This window comes from Fukomys damarensis, unplaced genomic scaffold (assembly GCF_012274545.1).
Source record: "Fukomys damarensis isolate Sample0158 unplaced genomic scaffold, DMR_v1.0_HiC HiC_scaffold_16, whole genome shotgun sequence".
Classification (NCBI taxonomy): Eukaryota; Metazoa; Chordata; class Mammalia; order Rodentia; family Bathyergidae; genus Fukomys; species Fukomys damarensis.
Window position 1 is genome coordinate 41,118,042 of NW_022900928.1, and position 14,596 is coordinate 41,132,637.

Consider the following 14,596-nt stretch of genomic DNA (forward strand, 5'->3'; position numbering starts at 1 on the left):
AATGGCATCCCTTACCCTCCCTCTCCAACTGTCACCACTCTGGGGGGCAGGGTACAGAAGGGAAATATTCAGGGATGAAATGGGGATGGTGTCTGATATAATAACGCTTGGTAATTATTTTGAAAACTTTAGTATTTTTTGTATGAAAACACTCCTTTCAAAATGGCCAGACATAAATATCCAATGAAAATGTCCTTACTATGAAACACTTATATGACATCAAATAACAATCAAGTAAAAAAAAAATAACAATCAAGTGAAAATGCCAGGCAGAATGACACTGAGATAACTAACCCCCTGAGAGTGTAAATCATAATAACTAATCCAATTCTAAGAACTTTGAATCAATGTTTTCATTTTAGCCTGAAAACTACAAGGGAGAAGCCATTGTCCACCCATTTTATAGTTTAAAAAATATCAAAATAAGGATGGGAGAGGTAAGGTCATAAAGCAAGGCAGAAGAGCCATGGGGTTGGGGGGAGACCCCAAGAACCTGTCTCCAGAATCCACACAGAATCTCCAGGCTTCCTACTTTCTGCCTCTAAGCTTTGAGCATTATCATACAAATGCTCAGGACATGTTTTTATATTAAAATGACTCTAAAAAATGAGAATCTCAGTTTATACTTTTTTAATTAAATCAGGATAAAATGTCTCAAATTTTAACGTGTTCTTCTACCTAAGTACAAAGTGTAATCAAACTACATGGTAAATGTTTAAATCTCAAAATCTATTACAGTAAAATTCACACTGCATTAAACTGCCTCAAACATGCTTCACCTCGCTTCAGACATCCTTATTACGTCATTCTCGTCACTTTCCGAAGCAGCTCTAGAGGAGGTCCTCTGTTGTTTTTCTAATGTGGCATGATCAAAAATATGGTGAATGCTGCTGCTGCGAGCCATCAAAGGCCCAAAGGCGGTTTTGTGAAGACCTAATAGCATATCATCACCCACTTTACTTACTAGATCCAACACTGCAACTTCTGTCTCTCCTCCAAAGTCAAAATGACCATGAAAGGTAAGTATGTTTAATTGACTTAGGACTTTGAGGCCTCTTCAACCACACAACTAAAGACACTGATGAAAAGGACTTCCGGAACTGCTCTACAAAATGTCAAGAGTGATAATAAATGTGTTTGGAGCCAAATGGAGTGTGGGGCAGGGTAACAGGAATGTGTCTCTTCATGTAATAATTTTTAAAAATTAAACACCCACCATATTTTTGAGTCATACCTTGTATTAGTATCAAAGAAACAACTCAAATGTAGTTTGAGGTCAAATCATCACCTTTAAACGAACATTTCCATTCTAATTTTCATGCATTAAACTCATATCATAACATTTATTCTCATCTATTTATTTGGACAGAAGATTATGCTATATAGTCCAGGATGACCTTGAATTTATGATCCTCCTACCTCAACCTCCTGAGTGATGGGATTACAGGCATACACCACTGCGCCCAGCTTCATAAACTATCATGACTTTTACAACATGAACACCTAGTATGTTCCTCCCAATCTTTATAAATACAATTATTACTTTTAGAAAACAATCTCTTTCTGGTTGGGAAGCCAACTTTTAGACATTATATAGAAAAAGTCATAAAGTCTACTTATTTACATAGTTTCCCTAATACTCCTCTTTAAACTCATGGAAGAACAAACTAAGATATATAATCTAAAAATCAAGTTAGTGACAGCAGATAATATACAGAACAAAAAGGTTTTGCATTTAACATACAAAAATGTATAATTCTAACAAATACTTCGTATCTCCTGGCGTTCTCACCTGAGAAAATACAGATAGTAACACCACAGGTTATATGGAATGTTCTGCTTTTATCCAACAATCTTCTTGTTCTCCTGCTTGGCACCTAAATGAAAATTATTTCATATGGTAAAAACAATATTTATATTGTTAATATTGTATAATATTTAATTTTGAAAACATAGCAGAAGCCTAGTAATCAAAACTTAGTTTAAAAAAAAAAAAAAAGCCAGGCGTGGTGGTGCATGCCTGTAATCCCAGCACTCGGGAGGCTGAGGCAGGAGGATCGCTGTGAGTTCAAAATCAGCCTGGGCTACATAGTGAGTTGCAGGTCAGCCTCAACCACATAATGAGACCCTGTCTCAATAAAAAGCCGGGCGTGGTGGTGCATGCCTGTAATCCCAGCACTCGGGAGGCTGAGGCAGGAGGATCGCTGTGAGTTCAAAATCAGCCTGGGCTACATAGTGAGTTGCAGGTCAGCCTCAACCACATAATGAGACCCTGTCTCAAAAAACCAAAAACAAAAAACAAAAACAAAAAAATTAGTAAAATTAATTCTGACATGACTAGTAAACAAAGTACACAAACCATTAAAAAATGTGAGAGGGCTGGGGATTTAGCTCAGTGGTTCTAATGCCTGCCTTGCGAGCACAAGGACCCGAGTTCAATCCCTGGTACCAAAAAAAAAAAAAAAAGGAAAAAGAGATATATCAACAACTTGAAAGAAAATCAAAATGAATTAGCTCAGTGGTTCTAATGCCTGCCTTGCGAGCACAAGGACCCGAGTTCAATCCCTGGTACCAAAAAAAAAAAAAAAAGGCAAGAAAGTTATATCATCAACTTGAAAGAAAATTACAAAATGTATTGTTAGGCAAAAAAAGTTATAAAACAAAAACTACACTGTGATCCTGTACTGTTCAAAATGAGTTTGTTAATGTCTCTGCAGGCATTTACCCCAAACTGTCTGTCATCTGTCGCTGTTCTGGCAGAATAAGATTAGCAGAAAATTTTCTGACTATATTGCATATTTCTTGAATGTTTGAATTTCCTAGTAAATATAATTTCCTTTTGTAGTAAAAGAAGATTATTCTTAAATGAGGCAATCTTCTCTGTGGCCTTAAATGCCTGCCTGGTCTTGTAGAAAAATAAATGTCAAGCATCTTTGGATATCTGTGCTTCACACCGGGAAACATTTCTTTATGACTTATTTAATACCGACAGACTTAGGTGGGAACTTTTCATTTCCTGCTACTATCTTCTCTTTCTTCATACCAAGCCAATGGCCAGCCACAGGGATCAAAAGCTACCATTTAACGACAGTAGGCAACCTAGGGAAGAGTTATTCCTACAAATTACTGCATTAAAAATAAAGAGTTTCCAATATAATTACATGAAAAGATTATGAAGTTTTACTTGAGTAAATCTGCACATGTGAACTTCACAGAGCATTACAACAACCTTTTTTCAAAAAACATTATCTATCCAGCAATGCCTTCTTATTTTAATGAAGAGTGAAGTCATGCACTCATGTACACACACACACACACACACACACACACACACACACACACACACTTGCTCAAGAATAGACAGAAAAGAATTTCAGCTGTTTTCATGGAGTGACTGTTGAAGGCATTGTTGTTTTCTCCTATCCTCCACTGTACAGCCCTAATGAAGATATGTGTCTGACGCTCAATGGGTATGTGGTGTTAAACTGCTGTGAGCAATGTCCATAGTTCCATGTATTGCTCAAAGGCCTCAGGGCTCTACTTTGCTCATGAAATTTAGCTAAGTGAAAATACAGGATCTCAAGGGGCCATGGTGTAGCAATGATAACACAGTACTGGGTCTTTCATTTCATTTTCAGCTATGAACTCAGAATGGTTTAATACACTGATAAGCGTAGCACACCCATGCTCCGATCACCTTCCAAAAGTCCCACTTCTGAATAAATGACACTTTTGAGGGACATTTTAAGTCTACACCAGACACAAACAAAAACCAACTTCAGAATTCATGTAAAGAGTCATGACGATGTAATGAAGTACTGCACATGGTGCCTAAATACATTGCCAATAAGATTTCTCTAACCCTCTGCCTTCATGCTGCAGAAGAGCCCAATAATCATCTTGACAGTTAGCATGACCTTCACTATTATCCTTAAGATGACAGACCATGAAAACTGAGCAAAACTAACATGAGACTATTATAGATGATGTTCATATTGAAATTTACGAGTAGGATTTTTTTTCTTACCTTCTGAGATCCTCGAAGATAAGCCAGCAGTGTTCGGCACATGGGTAATAGGATAAGGCTGCAATTGAGGTTAAGAACAGCTGCCGAGGCTCTGCTTATACACAATCCTAGCTGAACAAACAAGGTAAGAGTCAAAACACAGTGAAATGCAACGTAAAACAGACATGCAACAGGTCTTTCTTTTCTTCCTTTAAGGATCATGGCAAAAGCTAATTCCTTCATGAGTCTTAAATAACCTTCACCTTTCCTTTCACCAAAAAGACCCTTTTAAAATCTAGTTTCTCTCTGCTTTGAATGTCAATAAAACTTAGTTCTCCTTTCATTTCTGCTAGCGCTATAGTAACCTGAATACATTCTTTCATCTCAGAATCTATTTCTTCTCTGGGTTTTACACGACCCACGGAGTCTCAGTACTGTATTTTCTGTACCTCCGCACCCATGCAGCACTGGACCCTTCACTCACAGATAAGGTCACAAGACTTTTAAGTGAAGCAATTTCACCTGTGTTCTCTTGCTCTGGAATTATCCCAGCAACCACACAACCCATTCCTCTGCACATCACCACCTGTCTTCAAGCTCTTCACTTCTTTGACTCTAACTAATCTTCCAGGTTTCAATTAAACTCTGCTGCTCTTGAGTTCTTCCCTGACTTGAGAGCAGGAAAGATCCCACTGTTATAAACACTCACTGCTTCCTGTACTTTAGTACTAGAATGTCTTTTAACACTGACCACCTGTCTCTTTTTAAGTTTTATTTTTAATTGAAGAATGATTACAGTACATATTTATCGAGTGTAATGTGATGTCTTAATGCATGAGTATACTGGAGAATGATCAAATTAGACTAATGAAGATATGTCTCATTTCAAATACTTATTTTTACAGTAAAAGCATTTAAAATCCATTCTTTTTTCTATTTTGAAACATCATTAACTATAGTCACCATACTGTACAATAAATCATAGATTCCTTCTGACACTCTGTATAGTTCAGATAACTCCTCCCCTTCCCTAACACCATCCCTAGTCTCAACAATCATCATTCTACTCTATTTCTAGAAACTCATTCAACTTTTTTAGATTACAAACATAAATGATATTATGGAGTATTTCTCCTGTGTCTTATTTTATGAAGCATAATGTCTCTTAGGTTCATGTGTGCTGTCATGAATGACCAATCTTAATTAAGATGATTTTCAAGAAAACTGAGATATATATGTGTATGTCTTGGATACAATATGTACCAGTTTTTTTAGGACCATTTCCATTTTATTTAAAGCATTACTTCCTATAAAAATGAATAAATAGAATTCAAAATTATTATAAAATATACACTGATCTGTTCTTAGAGACCACATATTGTCTGGCTACTGTGTATTTATTAACGTGTTAAATCTCCTCTGTCAACTGCGGGGAGTCATTCCACTGGGAATCACTGTGTCTGCTGTAATTTGTTATGGCAGCAGGATAAAACTAATACACTGATACGGACTGCAAACTTCATCAAGGCATTATCAGAAATTTCAGGTCACATAATCAAAGACTTATTCCATACAGCCAGGATGGACTGTATACTTTGAGTCTGCAGTAAATTATTAAAAGGACAAACTTCGAATTCAGACAAGTCGTAAGTGGACTAACCAAGTTACAAACTTCTCTAAAGAATGGGACAAAAAAACTACTACCAATGCATTTCAAAATATAGCTATAATACCAATCATTTTCTCCAATAATGTAATCAATTTAGAGGTTACTAATAACACATAATTTAAATTCCACTGCTTCAATAATTTTTAAAAATCTAGCAACATCTGCAAAGCACTCAGAAATTCTAGGTACAATCCGCCACACAGCAAAGACAAACAGAAAAATAATAGCAATTTTGAAGCTGATGAACTTATATTAGAAATACTGAGCTGGCGATGTAGTTGAGTGACAGAATGCCTGCCTTGTATGTATGCTCAAGGCCCTGCTTCAGTCCTCAGAACAGCAAGAAAGAGAAAAAGAAAGAAAGAGAGAGAGAGAGAGAGAGAGAGAGAGAGAGAGAGAGGAAGGAAAGGGAAAAGACAAAATCAAAAGATACAAAGATAACATTAAGATTTGCCCAAAATAGGAAAAAAAGAAAGTTGAAAGCATAGAAAACTTAAGTACCCTATAATTTAAATACTCTATAAGCAAATAAATGCAAATCAGAAGAATATACTGCAGTATCAGGATATAGAGCCAATATAAAAATGTGATAAAAACATAAACAAGAATCAATATAAAAATTGTTTATAAAAATATAAATGAGCATCTTGCTTAAATCAATATACTGAAACTGAGGGCTAACAGTAAACAGATTCTGTTCACACAAAATAAATAAAGGAGCTCATCATGTAAAGTACCTTATTCAATGCCTACCACATGTAAAAACTCAATAAATGCTAGATATTGATAACATTTTCTAGATCATCACTGATTTCTACACTCTAGATCATCCTATGTGTCATACAAGTTAATCATAATGACACCGCATAACATTTTTTCAAATGCTCTGTCCTTTTTTGTATTGATAAAACAATTCCAACAACTAATTTTAATCAAATTCCTGCTAGATTCTCATCTGCTATTGCCTAGTAACACCCATATTCTTCACATGTGTCTTAGTCACTTTTTTCTCATTGCTGAGACAAAACACCCAACACCCAAAGTTAAAGGGGAAAAGATTTATTTAGCTCCATTTGTAAAGGTTTCAGTTCATAATCAGCTGGCTCCAAGGCGGGGTGCAATGGCAGACAGGCATCACAGAGGAGAAACAGTTCATGGTGGGCAGAAGGTACCAAAGCAAGCAAGAGAGGACCACAGCTCTTTCTATCCCTTGTATCTTATCCAGGCTATTTAGGGTGGGGAGCACTCATAACCTTAATAAAGTGCCCTTGAGTCTATCACTGCACCATGAATCAATCCAGGATCACACACTCTAGATCCAGCCACCTCTGAAAAAGTCCTACCTGTGACTCCATGAGGCTTTGAGGGACAACTAGACACAAGCTAAAACAATATGACTACTTATTTTCAGAAGAAATCAAAAGGTGACATCGTATCTGTACATTTGTCCTAAAATAAGCACAAAATGACTCTCTTTTAAAAATACTAAGAAATATATGACACAGATGCTTTTCTTTTGAATTTGTATATTGTAGAGTTCCAACTTAACATCAGACAAAATATCAACTCCATCATGCAGTATTTATTGTCACCACATGAAATATTATTCCTGATGGGAGTGCAGGGTAATAACTAGTGTTTGTGAAAAAAGCAGTAATTCTCACTGAAAGATTTAAAAAATAACTAATACTTGCAGTCAAGCTATTTCTAGTGTTCTAGTTAGAACACTTTAGGAATACAGTTCAAAGAATATATTAATAAGTGGACAAATAGATATATCTTCTCTGGACTATTTTATAAAGATGACAAATATAATTTTCTCATCTCAATCAGTACAGTTATTATCATTTGAGTTATGAGCTTTTGTTGTTTAGCTAGACTTCCAGAGAAATAGAAAAGGTATTACTTCTTTTGATCTGGCATTTGCATATGGTAAAATTTTAGGTTAGGGAATTTCTGAAGACAGTTTTACTATGCATTTTTAATAAATCAAGACAGTAAGTTCATTTATAATACATGAGGTCCGGGGATTTAGATCAGTGGTTCTGCCACCTGCCTCATAAGCACAACTTCCCGAGTTCAATCCCCAGTACCAAAAATAAATAAATAAATATAAATTATATGAGGCAAAACCTATTGTGAAGTTCAGGATTTTAGATAAATTAACTATACACCCTTTGGGGATTCAGTGTTTTAAAGAAAATTCATATGTGTATTCATTTTCTAACTATTCATTGCAAGTCTAGAAGTGTTTAATTATTGTGTTTACATTACATAACACAGTAATTAATTCAAAGTGGCTTTAAATGTCTCCTTGGGAAAACTGAAGTTCCTTGTGGTACCCTATTTCTTCCTTATGATGGTGCAGACTCCAACTGGAAATGTTACCAGGAATCTGTTTTCTTACATACTTGCCACTGAATATACTTAGTTCTTTTTTTGTTTCATTTTGTTTTGTTGTCCTTTTGGGGTTGGGTTTTTTGGGGGGTTTTTTGCTGTTTTTTTTTTTCATTTTGTTTTGTTTTTTGGTACTGGAGATAGAACCTGGGACCTTATACTTGCAAGGCAGGTGGTGGAACCACTGAGCTAAATCCCCAGCCCAATACTTAGTTCTTTAAAAGAAGAGCAAGATTTCTTTTTTATTGAGTTCCCAGTGGGAGAGTGAGGAAAACAACAGCAAATCCATTTTCAAATGGTGTGATTTTAAGAAAACATCTTATCTCTTTACTACATAGATAATATTCTAGTAGCTAAGTTTTACTGATATGTAGGTAGTCAATTTATCCCTGAGTTCCATAAGCATCACTTATCTCAAGTATTACTAAGATAGAAAGACCATTCCAAGTTATTTGCCATGTCTGCTCTGTCTAAAATGGTTTTACCCTTCCATCCAGTCAGTTGTCACTACAGGGCAGTGTTTTTTTACATTTCAAGTCTCACCTGTCAAGTTCTCCCAGATATATAATTAACTTAGAATTCTACGTATAATTTTTAAAGTATGAATTTATTTTAAATGAACAAGTATACATAAAACATAGCTCATCCCTTGTTGTGTACTGCAACTTTTTTCCTGTTGAAGGCCTAGTCTTCAATGTGATAGTATTTGTGGATAAAGCTTCTTGGATGTAAATAGGTTTAAATTAGGTTAAGAAAGTAGAGTCCTTCTAGTAAGATTAGCATCCTTATAAATAAGAGGAAGAGAATAGACTGTGGTGTCTCTGTGTCTGTCTGTCTTCTATCTTTCCATCTTCCCCATAATGCTATGAAAGAGCCAGAAGGAAGGTAGCCATCTGCAAACCAGGAACAGGTCCTCCTCAGCACTGAAGATGTTGGCTGTTTGATCTTGGATTTTCTAGTCTCCAGAACTGTAAAAAGTAAATGTTTAAGCCACTCAGGCTATAGTATTTCATTACAGTAGCCCAAACCAAGACAGCCCTGTAAAAATTATTTAAAAATCTGAAGTGATGTTATTTGAAGTAAATTATAAAACAATATAGCATCTGGGTAGAAGTGCATGGTATTTTTATACTGTTCCAAATATAGAGCTCCATATCCTAAATCACCTAACTAACTAACCTTGAGCTAGTTCAATGATCATATCTATAAAGTTGAAAAAGATAAAATGCTCTTATTTATAAATCCAATCTATTACAATAGAATAGAATATAAATGATATGCAGTAAAAAAATTATAATATATAATGTAATAATAAAACAACCCTAGTTCTGAAGGCTTTTGTAAAAGTAAAAATAGTCTAAAACAGCAAGACATATATAAAATTAACTTAGGGCCTCAGGGTTACCACATTACATCTATTCTCTATTCTATACATCCACAGAAAAAGTTATCATCTGCTGCATTTACATTACATATTCATCACATATTTACTGTAACATGCACACAGAGGATACTAAAAATAGCAAATGCTCTTTCCCTTAGACTGTTTGTATTTTAATAGGGAAAAGAGGTATTAATCAAGTAGCTACATAAGAAAATGTAAATTATAATAGTGATAAATGGTGTGATTGAAAAATACAGAGCATGAGCAAGTGCAACAGGAAATTAGTTTAAATGGAAATCAGTAAGCCCTCCTTGATGAGGTGAATAATGAACTGAATTCAGTAGAGTGAGAATCAAAGTAATCTAGGAAAAGATCAGCTCTTTTAGAAAAAACAGTGGGAGAAACGTGAGCAGGCTGTGTACGGAAAAAAAAAAAACAAAAAAAAATTAAAAAGGCCAGCCAAGATGGTTGGAGGAGCGGGGGTGCTCTTTTAGAAAAAACAGTGGGAGAAACGTGAGCAGGCTGTGTACGGAAAAAAAAAAAACAAAAAAACATTAAAAAGGCCAGCCAAGATGGTTGGAGTGGAACGGAGGGTGAGTCAGCAGGAGACTGGAGAAGCAGGTAGTGAGGAACTTGCTGAGCTCTGCAGCTCCTGTTAAGAAACTGTATCCTAAAGTCAACACAGAACACTTCCCTCTGTTTAAAATGCTGTAACAACCGTAAATTGGGTGGACTGTAAACCATAAACACTTCTTTCTCACAGCCCTGGAGGCTGAGAAGTCCAAGATCAAAGCAGGTTCCAGTGAGGACAACCCCTCCTAGTCAGGGCTTTCTACTTCTCACAGGGTGGCATGCTTGTTCTCTGCAGACTCTGATAAGAGTTCTAGTCCTGCTCATGAAGGCACTGCCCTTGCAGCCTAATCACCTAAGAGCTCCACCTTCTACAGAGTCATCATGGCAGGCAGGGTTTCAACATTAATCTTGAGGGGAACACAAATATTCAGACTACAGCAGAGTGACTATTTTACGCAGGGCTGTGGTACTGAACCGATAGTAGTATTTAATAATAATGATTCTCAATGAAGTGTGGGAACAGATGAAAAGGAAGCAATTTTGGCAATTATGTTACTTTCTACACTTAATCATCACAATGATGAAATTTTGTTAGCAACAAGTTCAAACTTTTAGGCTAATTATAACTGAGGTTTTGTATGTTTGTTTTACTGAAGCCAGAGCCTTCACAATGAGCTACATCCCCAGCCCTATTTATTTATTTAGAGACAGGGTCTCACTAGGTCACAAGATGCCTAGGCAGGATCCTTCTGCCTCCGCCTCCCAGAGTGCTGGGATTACAGGTGTGTGTGATGCCTGGCTATATATCTGAGTCTTACACAGAGAAAATATTGACCTTTGACCAAATATCTTTCTGATCAGTAAAATTATTTCACAAAACACTAAAATGTAAGCTTGTTAAATTTTACAACTGAAACGTCCTTGGCCACAACTCACCACCCTCCCAGTGTCTGAATCTCTTCTCAGATATTCCCCAACCCAAAGGAGCCCACCTTCTGTTTGAATTCTTCCAGAGACAGCAGGCAAGGCCACAGTCAAAAACTCTTTTGTTCTCTTACACAGATATGAAATCACTTCCTCTGTAACCTCTAACACATAGAGCTTCCTTGAATAATTTTGCTAAAAGAGAGCTTCAACAACTGAAGATCAAAGGGTCTGATTTCCAAGTCCAATCCTGTCTTCTCCATGCTACACAACCAGTTGCCTCTACAACTCTTCCTATAATTTGAACCCCTCATCATTTTTGTGGTACTTCACAATTCACCTTTATTAACAACACAGGTTAACCGAACTAGTACTGAAGACTGCCACCTCTCATTGGGATGCCGCTTGTTAATACTAAGAATTCTACAGGGTGCTTATGTCAGAGTAGCTCTTCTTGAGTTTATAATATATTGTTTTCCTTCACATAAATTGCCATCAAGTATTGATGCTTCTCTCCTACACTAGGAAGAAAAAACTGAGGAAGAGAGTAAAGAATTAAGTTTAGCTATTGAAGTATATTGGTTGTGAAACCTATTTTCTGATATTTTTTCCCTTTCAACTATGCTTAGCTAAAAATTCTACATTCATGCTTTATACATCTTCATCCAAACGTTTTACAAGGCTATTAGTATGTAAAAAGCCCTATAAATTCCCTGACTCTGCAAAGCACACCCAAACTGCCTTTCCTGGTAAATTAACTTCTAAATGAACATTTTTGGAATTTTCTGCACAGTTTGCATGAATTTAGTATGAATTCAACACATAAATATCCATACAAAACTATTATTCAAAGGGGTTTGAGAAGGCCGGAAATAGTAAGTTTAAATAACTGTTCATTTTTTCTAGCTTCCTCTTGGTGATTCAACAATTAGCCATTTCCAGGAAATAAATAAAAACAAAAACAACCTTACAGGTTCATAAAATACTTTTGTATTGTGATTTGGTATTTGTATTTATTTAAAATATGTAAATCTGTTATCCTTTAGGTTAATTTTATTGGTTCATCTTCCCCAAGGACATATTTTAAATCAAACCATATGAAGCCTACTCATCAATCCTCTAGATTCAGAACTGCAGCCCCACCTGGGCTTTCTCAAACCATCAGTTTGTCATCCTGTTTGTCTCTAGTTATTGGGAAGCAAGGAGGAACCCTCACTTGCTTAATGCTTTTGCCATTTCCTACTTAAACATTCTTCCCCAGAAGAAAGATGCGTGTTCATGTGCACCCTGTCTAATGTTCTTCAAAATCACACTTTCTTATTCTCTAAATTGTTTATACTTCCACCCAATAAATACATTTTCCTGTCATTCTATGTAGAGTAAACCTTTCTGGGAACTTCCCAAATCTGACTGCAGATAGAAATTATCTCTGGGTTATTTTAAAATAAACACACTTTTTCTGCACTCTGAAATTATGACTCCTTAGATCTGGGTTGAGTCCCACAGGACACACAGCCAGGCCTGTCAGTCAGTTTTAGAAAACATTCTGAAATCAAACAACCTAAGACCAAAGCCTCTTTACTAGTTATATAACCTGAGTTATTATCTTACCCTATGTCAGTCTCATTTTCTTCACTTGCAAAATGAAAAAAATAATAACAATAATAGTATGTGTAGCCCAAAAGATTACTGCAAGCATTAAGTGAGCAAGCTATATTACTGGAATATAGAAAAAAATCAAGATGAATTATTATCAAAAATCTTGGTCCCCAATCCACCACAAACCTGACCTAATTTCAAATTTTTAATTTTCTTATTCCATGGCTTTCTGTAAACTATTCTTTCTATGCTGTCTCCATTTTCAGCTCTGTGCAACTGTGTTCCAATTAAAGTTATGGAAGTTGAGCTTATTTCACTCACCTGAATCATATTTAAAGAAAATTCCAGACAATTAGTGGATGTTTTGTAAATGTATATGGGTGATTGATTGAATGAGCCTGAGATAATTGATCGATGCTTTTATTTTAGAAAAAGACATCACTAAAACTGATCAGCCAAAAATTATCTTAGAACTCAGGATCCGTTCTTTCCATTTTATTTTCTAAGGAGAGCAAACTGACTTAACCCTCCACATCCGGTTTGAAGAAAACGTTCACCACCACTGCAGCTCTCTGAGAAGACACAGAGGTCAGCTAGTCCAACTGCTTTTTATTGTTGTTGTTGTTTTGTTTTTGGTCTCAAGTTATACTGCAAGTCTTTAAACAGTGTAAATTGGTGATATCATTAGGCCACATGGATCTACTTTTATGTTTTGCTGCTCAGTTTAGCTCCCAGACGCGTGACTCCGGTTAGTCCGTTTTTACTCAGTTCCCTCTCCCTAGCTCATACTGTCTCCTTTGTTCTGTATCCCTGATGACATTTTACCTCTTCCAGCCCCCGGATAATACCAGATGAGTTCAACATTGCTCCGGTTTCAGCACAAGGTCACATTCTCTGGGATTTCAGGCTCATACCTCCATTTCTACCCTCATTTGTACCTTCATATTCCCCTCTTTTGCACATATTCTTACAGATTTGGAGCTTTTCTCTTAGTGTTTCATTTTTATCCCTCACAGCACCTTTCATAGAGGATTTAACTTTTTTACTGCAACATCTTTACCTCCCTGTCCCCAGGAAAAAAGTGTAAGAGACAGTAGAGGTAAGTGACAAAGCACAACTTGCTGCATATTCTTGGGAGCCTCAAAATGCATGGGCATTAGTAAAGAAATTAATTTCCAATAAGTATTCTTTGGGGCAAAATATGCTCTGAGCAATGCAAGCCAAAGAATAGCAGTCATGAAACGGGTACATGTAAAAAAAAAAAAAAAAAAAAAAGACCACTCCATAAAATTTATACAGTTTTCTAAGGCACTGGTAGGTCTTTTACTGTTTTTATAGTAATCAAGTGTCTATGGCAGAAAATCAGAACAATTCACTTTCCTTATATGTATAAGTGAAAATTCCAAGCCTACTTTAAATGTTTTTTGTGTATCATTAATAAATACTAATAGGAATAGGAATTTAGAATATGACTTTTCCATAGGAGCAAGGTTACACTTAAGAATAAAAAAATGAGGGCCAGGGATTTAGCTCAGTGGTTCCGCCAACTGCCTCACAAGTGCAAGGTCAGGAGTTCCATCCCTGGTACAAAAAAAAAAAAAAGAAAAGAAAAGAATAAAAAAAGAGAGCTGGTAATGTAGCTTAGTGATGAGGCACCTTCTGAGCATGCACAAAAGCTTGGGTTCGATACCTAGCAACACACACACACACACACACACACACACACAAACACACAGAATAAAAACTGAAATTTCAATGAAGAGCTACTTAAAAAGCTGATAAACCATTTTCATAAGGCTTCATATAGAAACAATGATAAAGATGTCATAAGTAACTAAAAAATGGTTATAACAAAGTAATTATTTCTTTAAAAAAAAAACCTTAAACTAGCAATTCAGTGCTCCTGAAGTAGAACCAAAAGTTCGTGAGTATCCCTTCATGTCATAAGCTTTATTTCATTCTGAGCAATTGTAACTGGCTTCTGTCTAGTAGTTGCCCTAGAGACATAACTATGATGTAATTTTTTTTTTTTTTTTTTTTTTTT

The 14,596-nt window shown here is 35.9% G+C and overlaps 1 protein-coding gene across 4 annotated transcripts in view; it reads right to left on the minus strand.

Moving 5' to 3' along the window:
- Nucleotides 1-14,596, minus strand: part of Nox4 (NADPH oxidase 4) — a 141,378-nt gene that overhangs the window by 107,598 nt on the left and 19,184 nt on the right. For 2 of the 4 annotated variants that reach the window (XM_010633719.3, XM_010633720.3), the window contains exons 3-4: nt 4,028-4,138; nt 1,793-1,877 (exon numbers count right to left, since the gene is read on the minus strand). In XM_010633719.3, the coding sequence (XP_010632021.1) occupies nt 1,793-1,877; nt 4,028-4,138 (196 nt within the window). The remainder of the gene's footprint in view (nt 1-1,792; nt 1,878-4,027; nt 4,139-14,596) is intronic. The other 2 variants (XM_010633718.3, XM_019208892.2) reach the window with 1 other exon arrangement.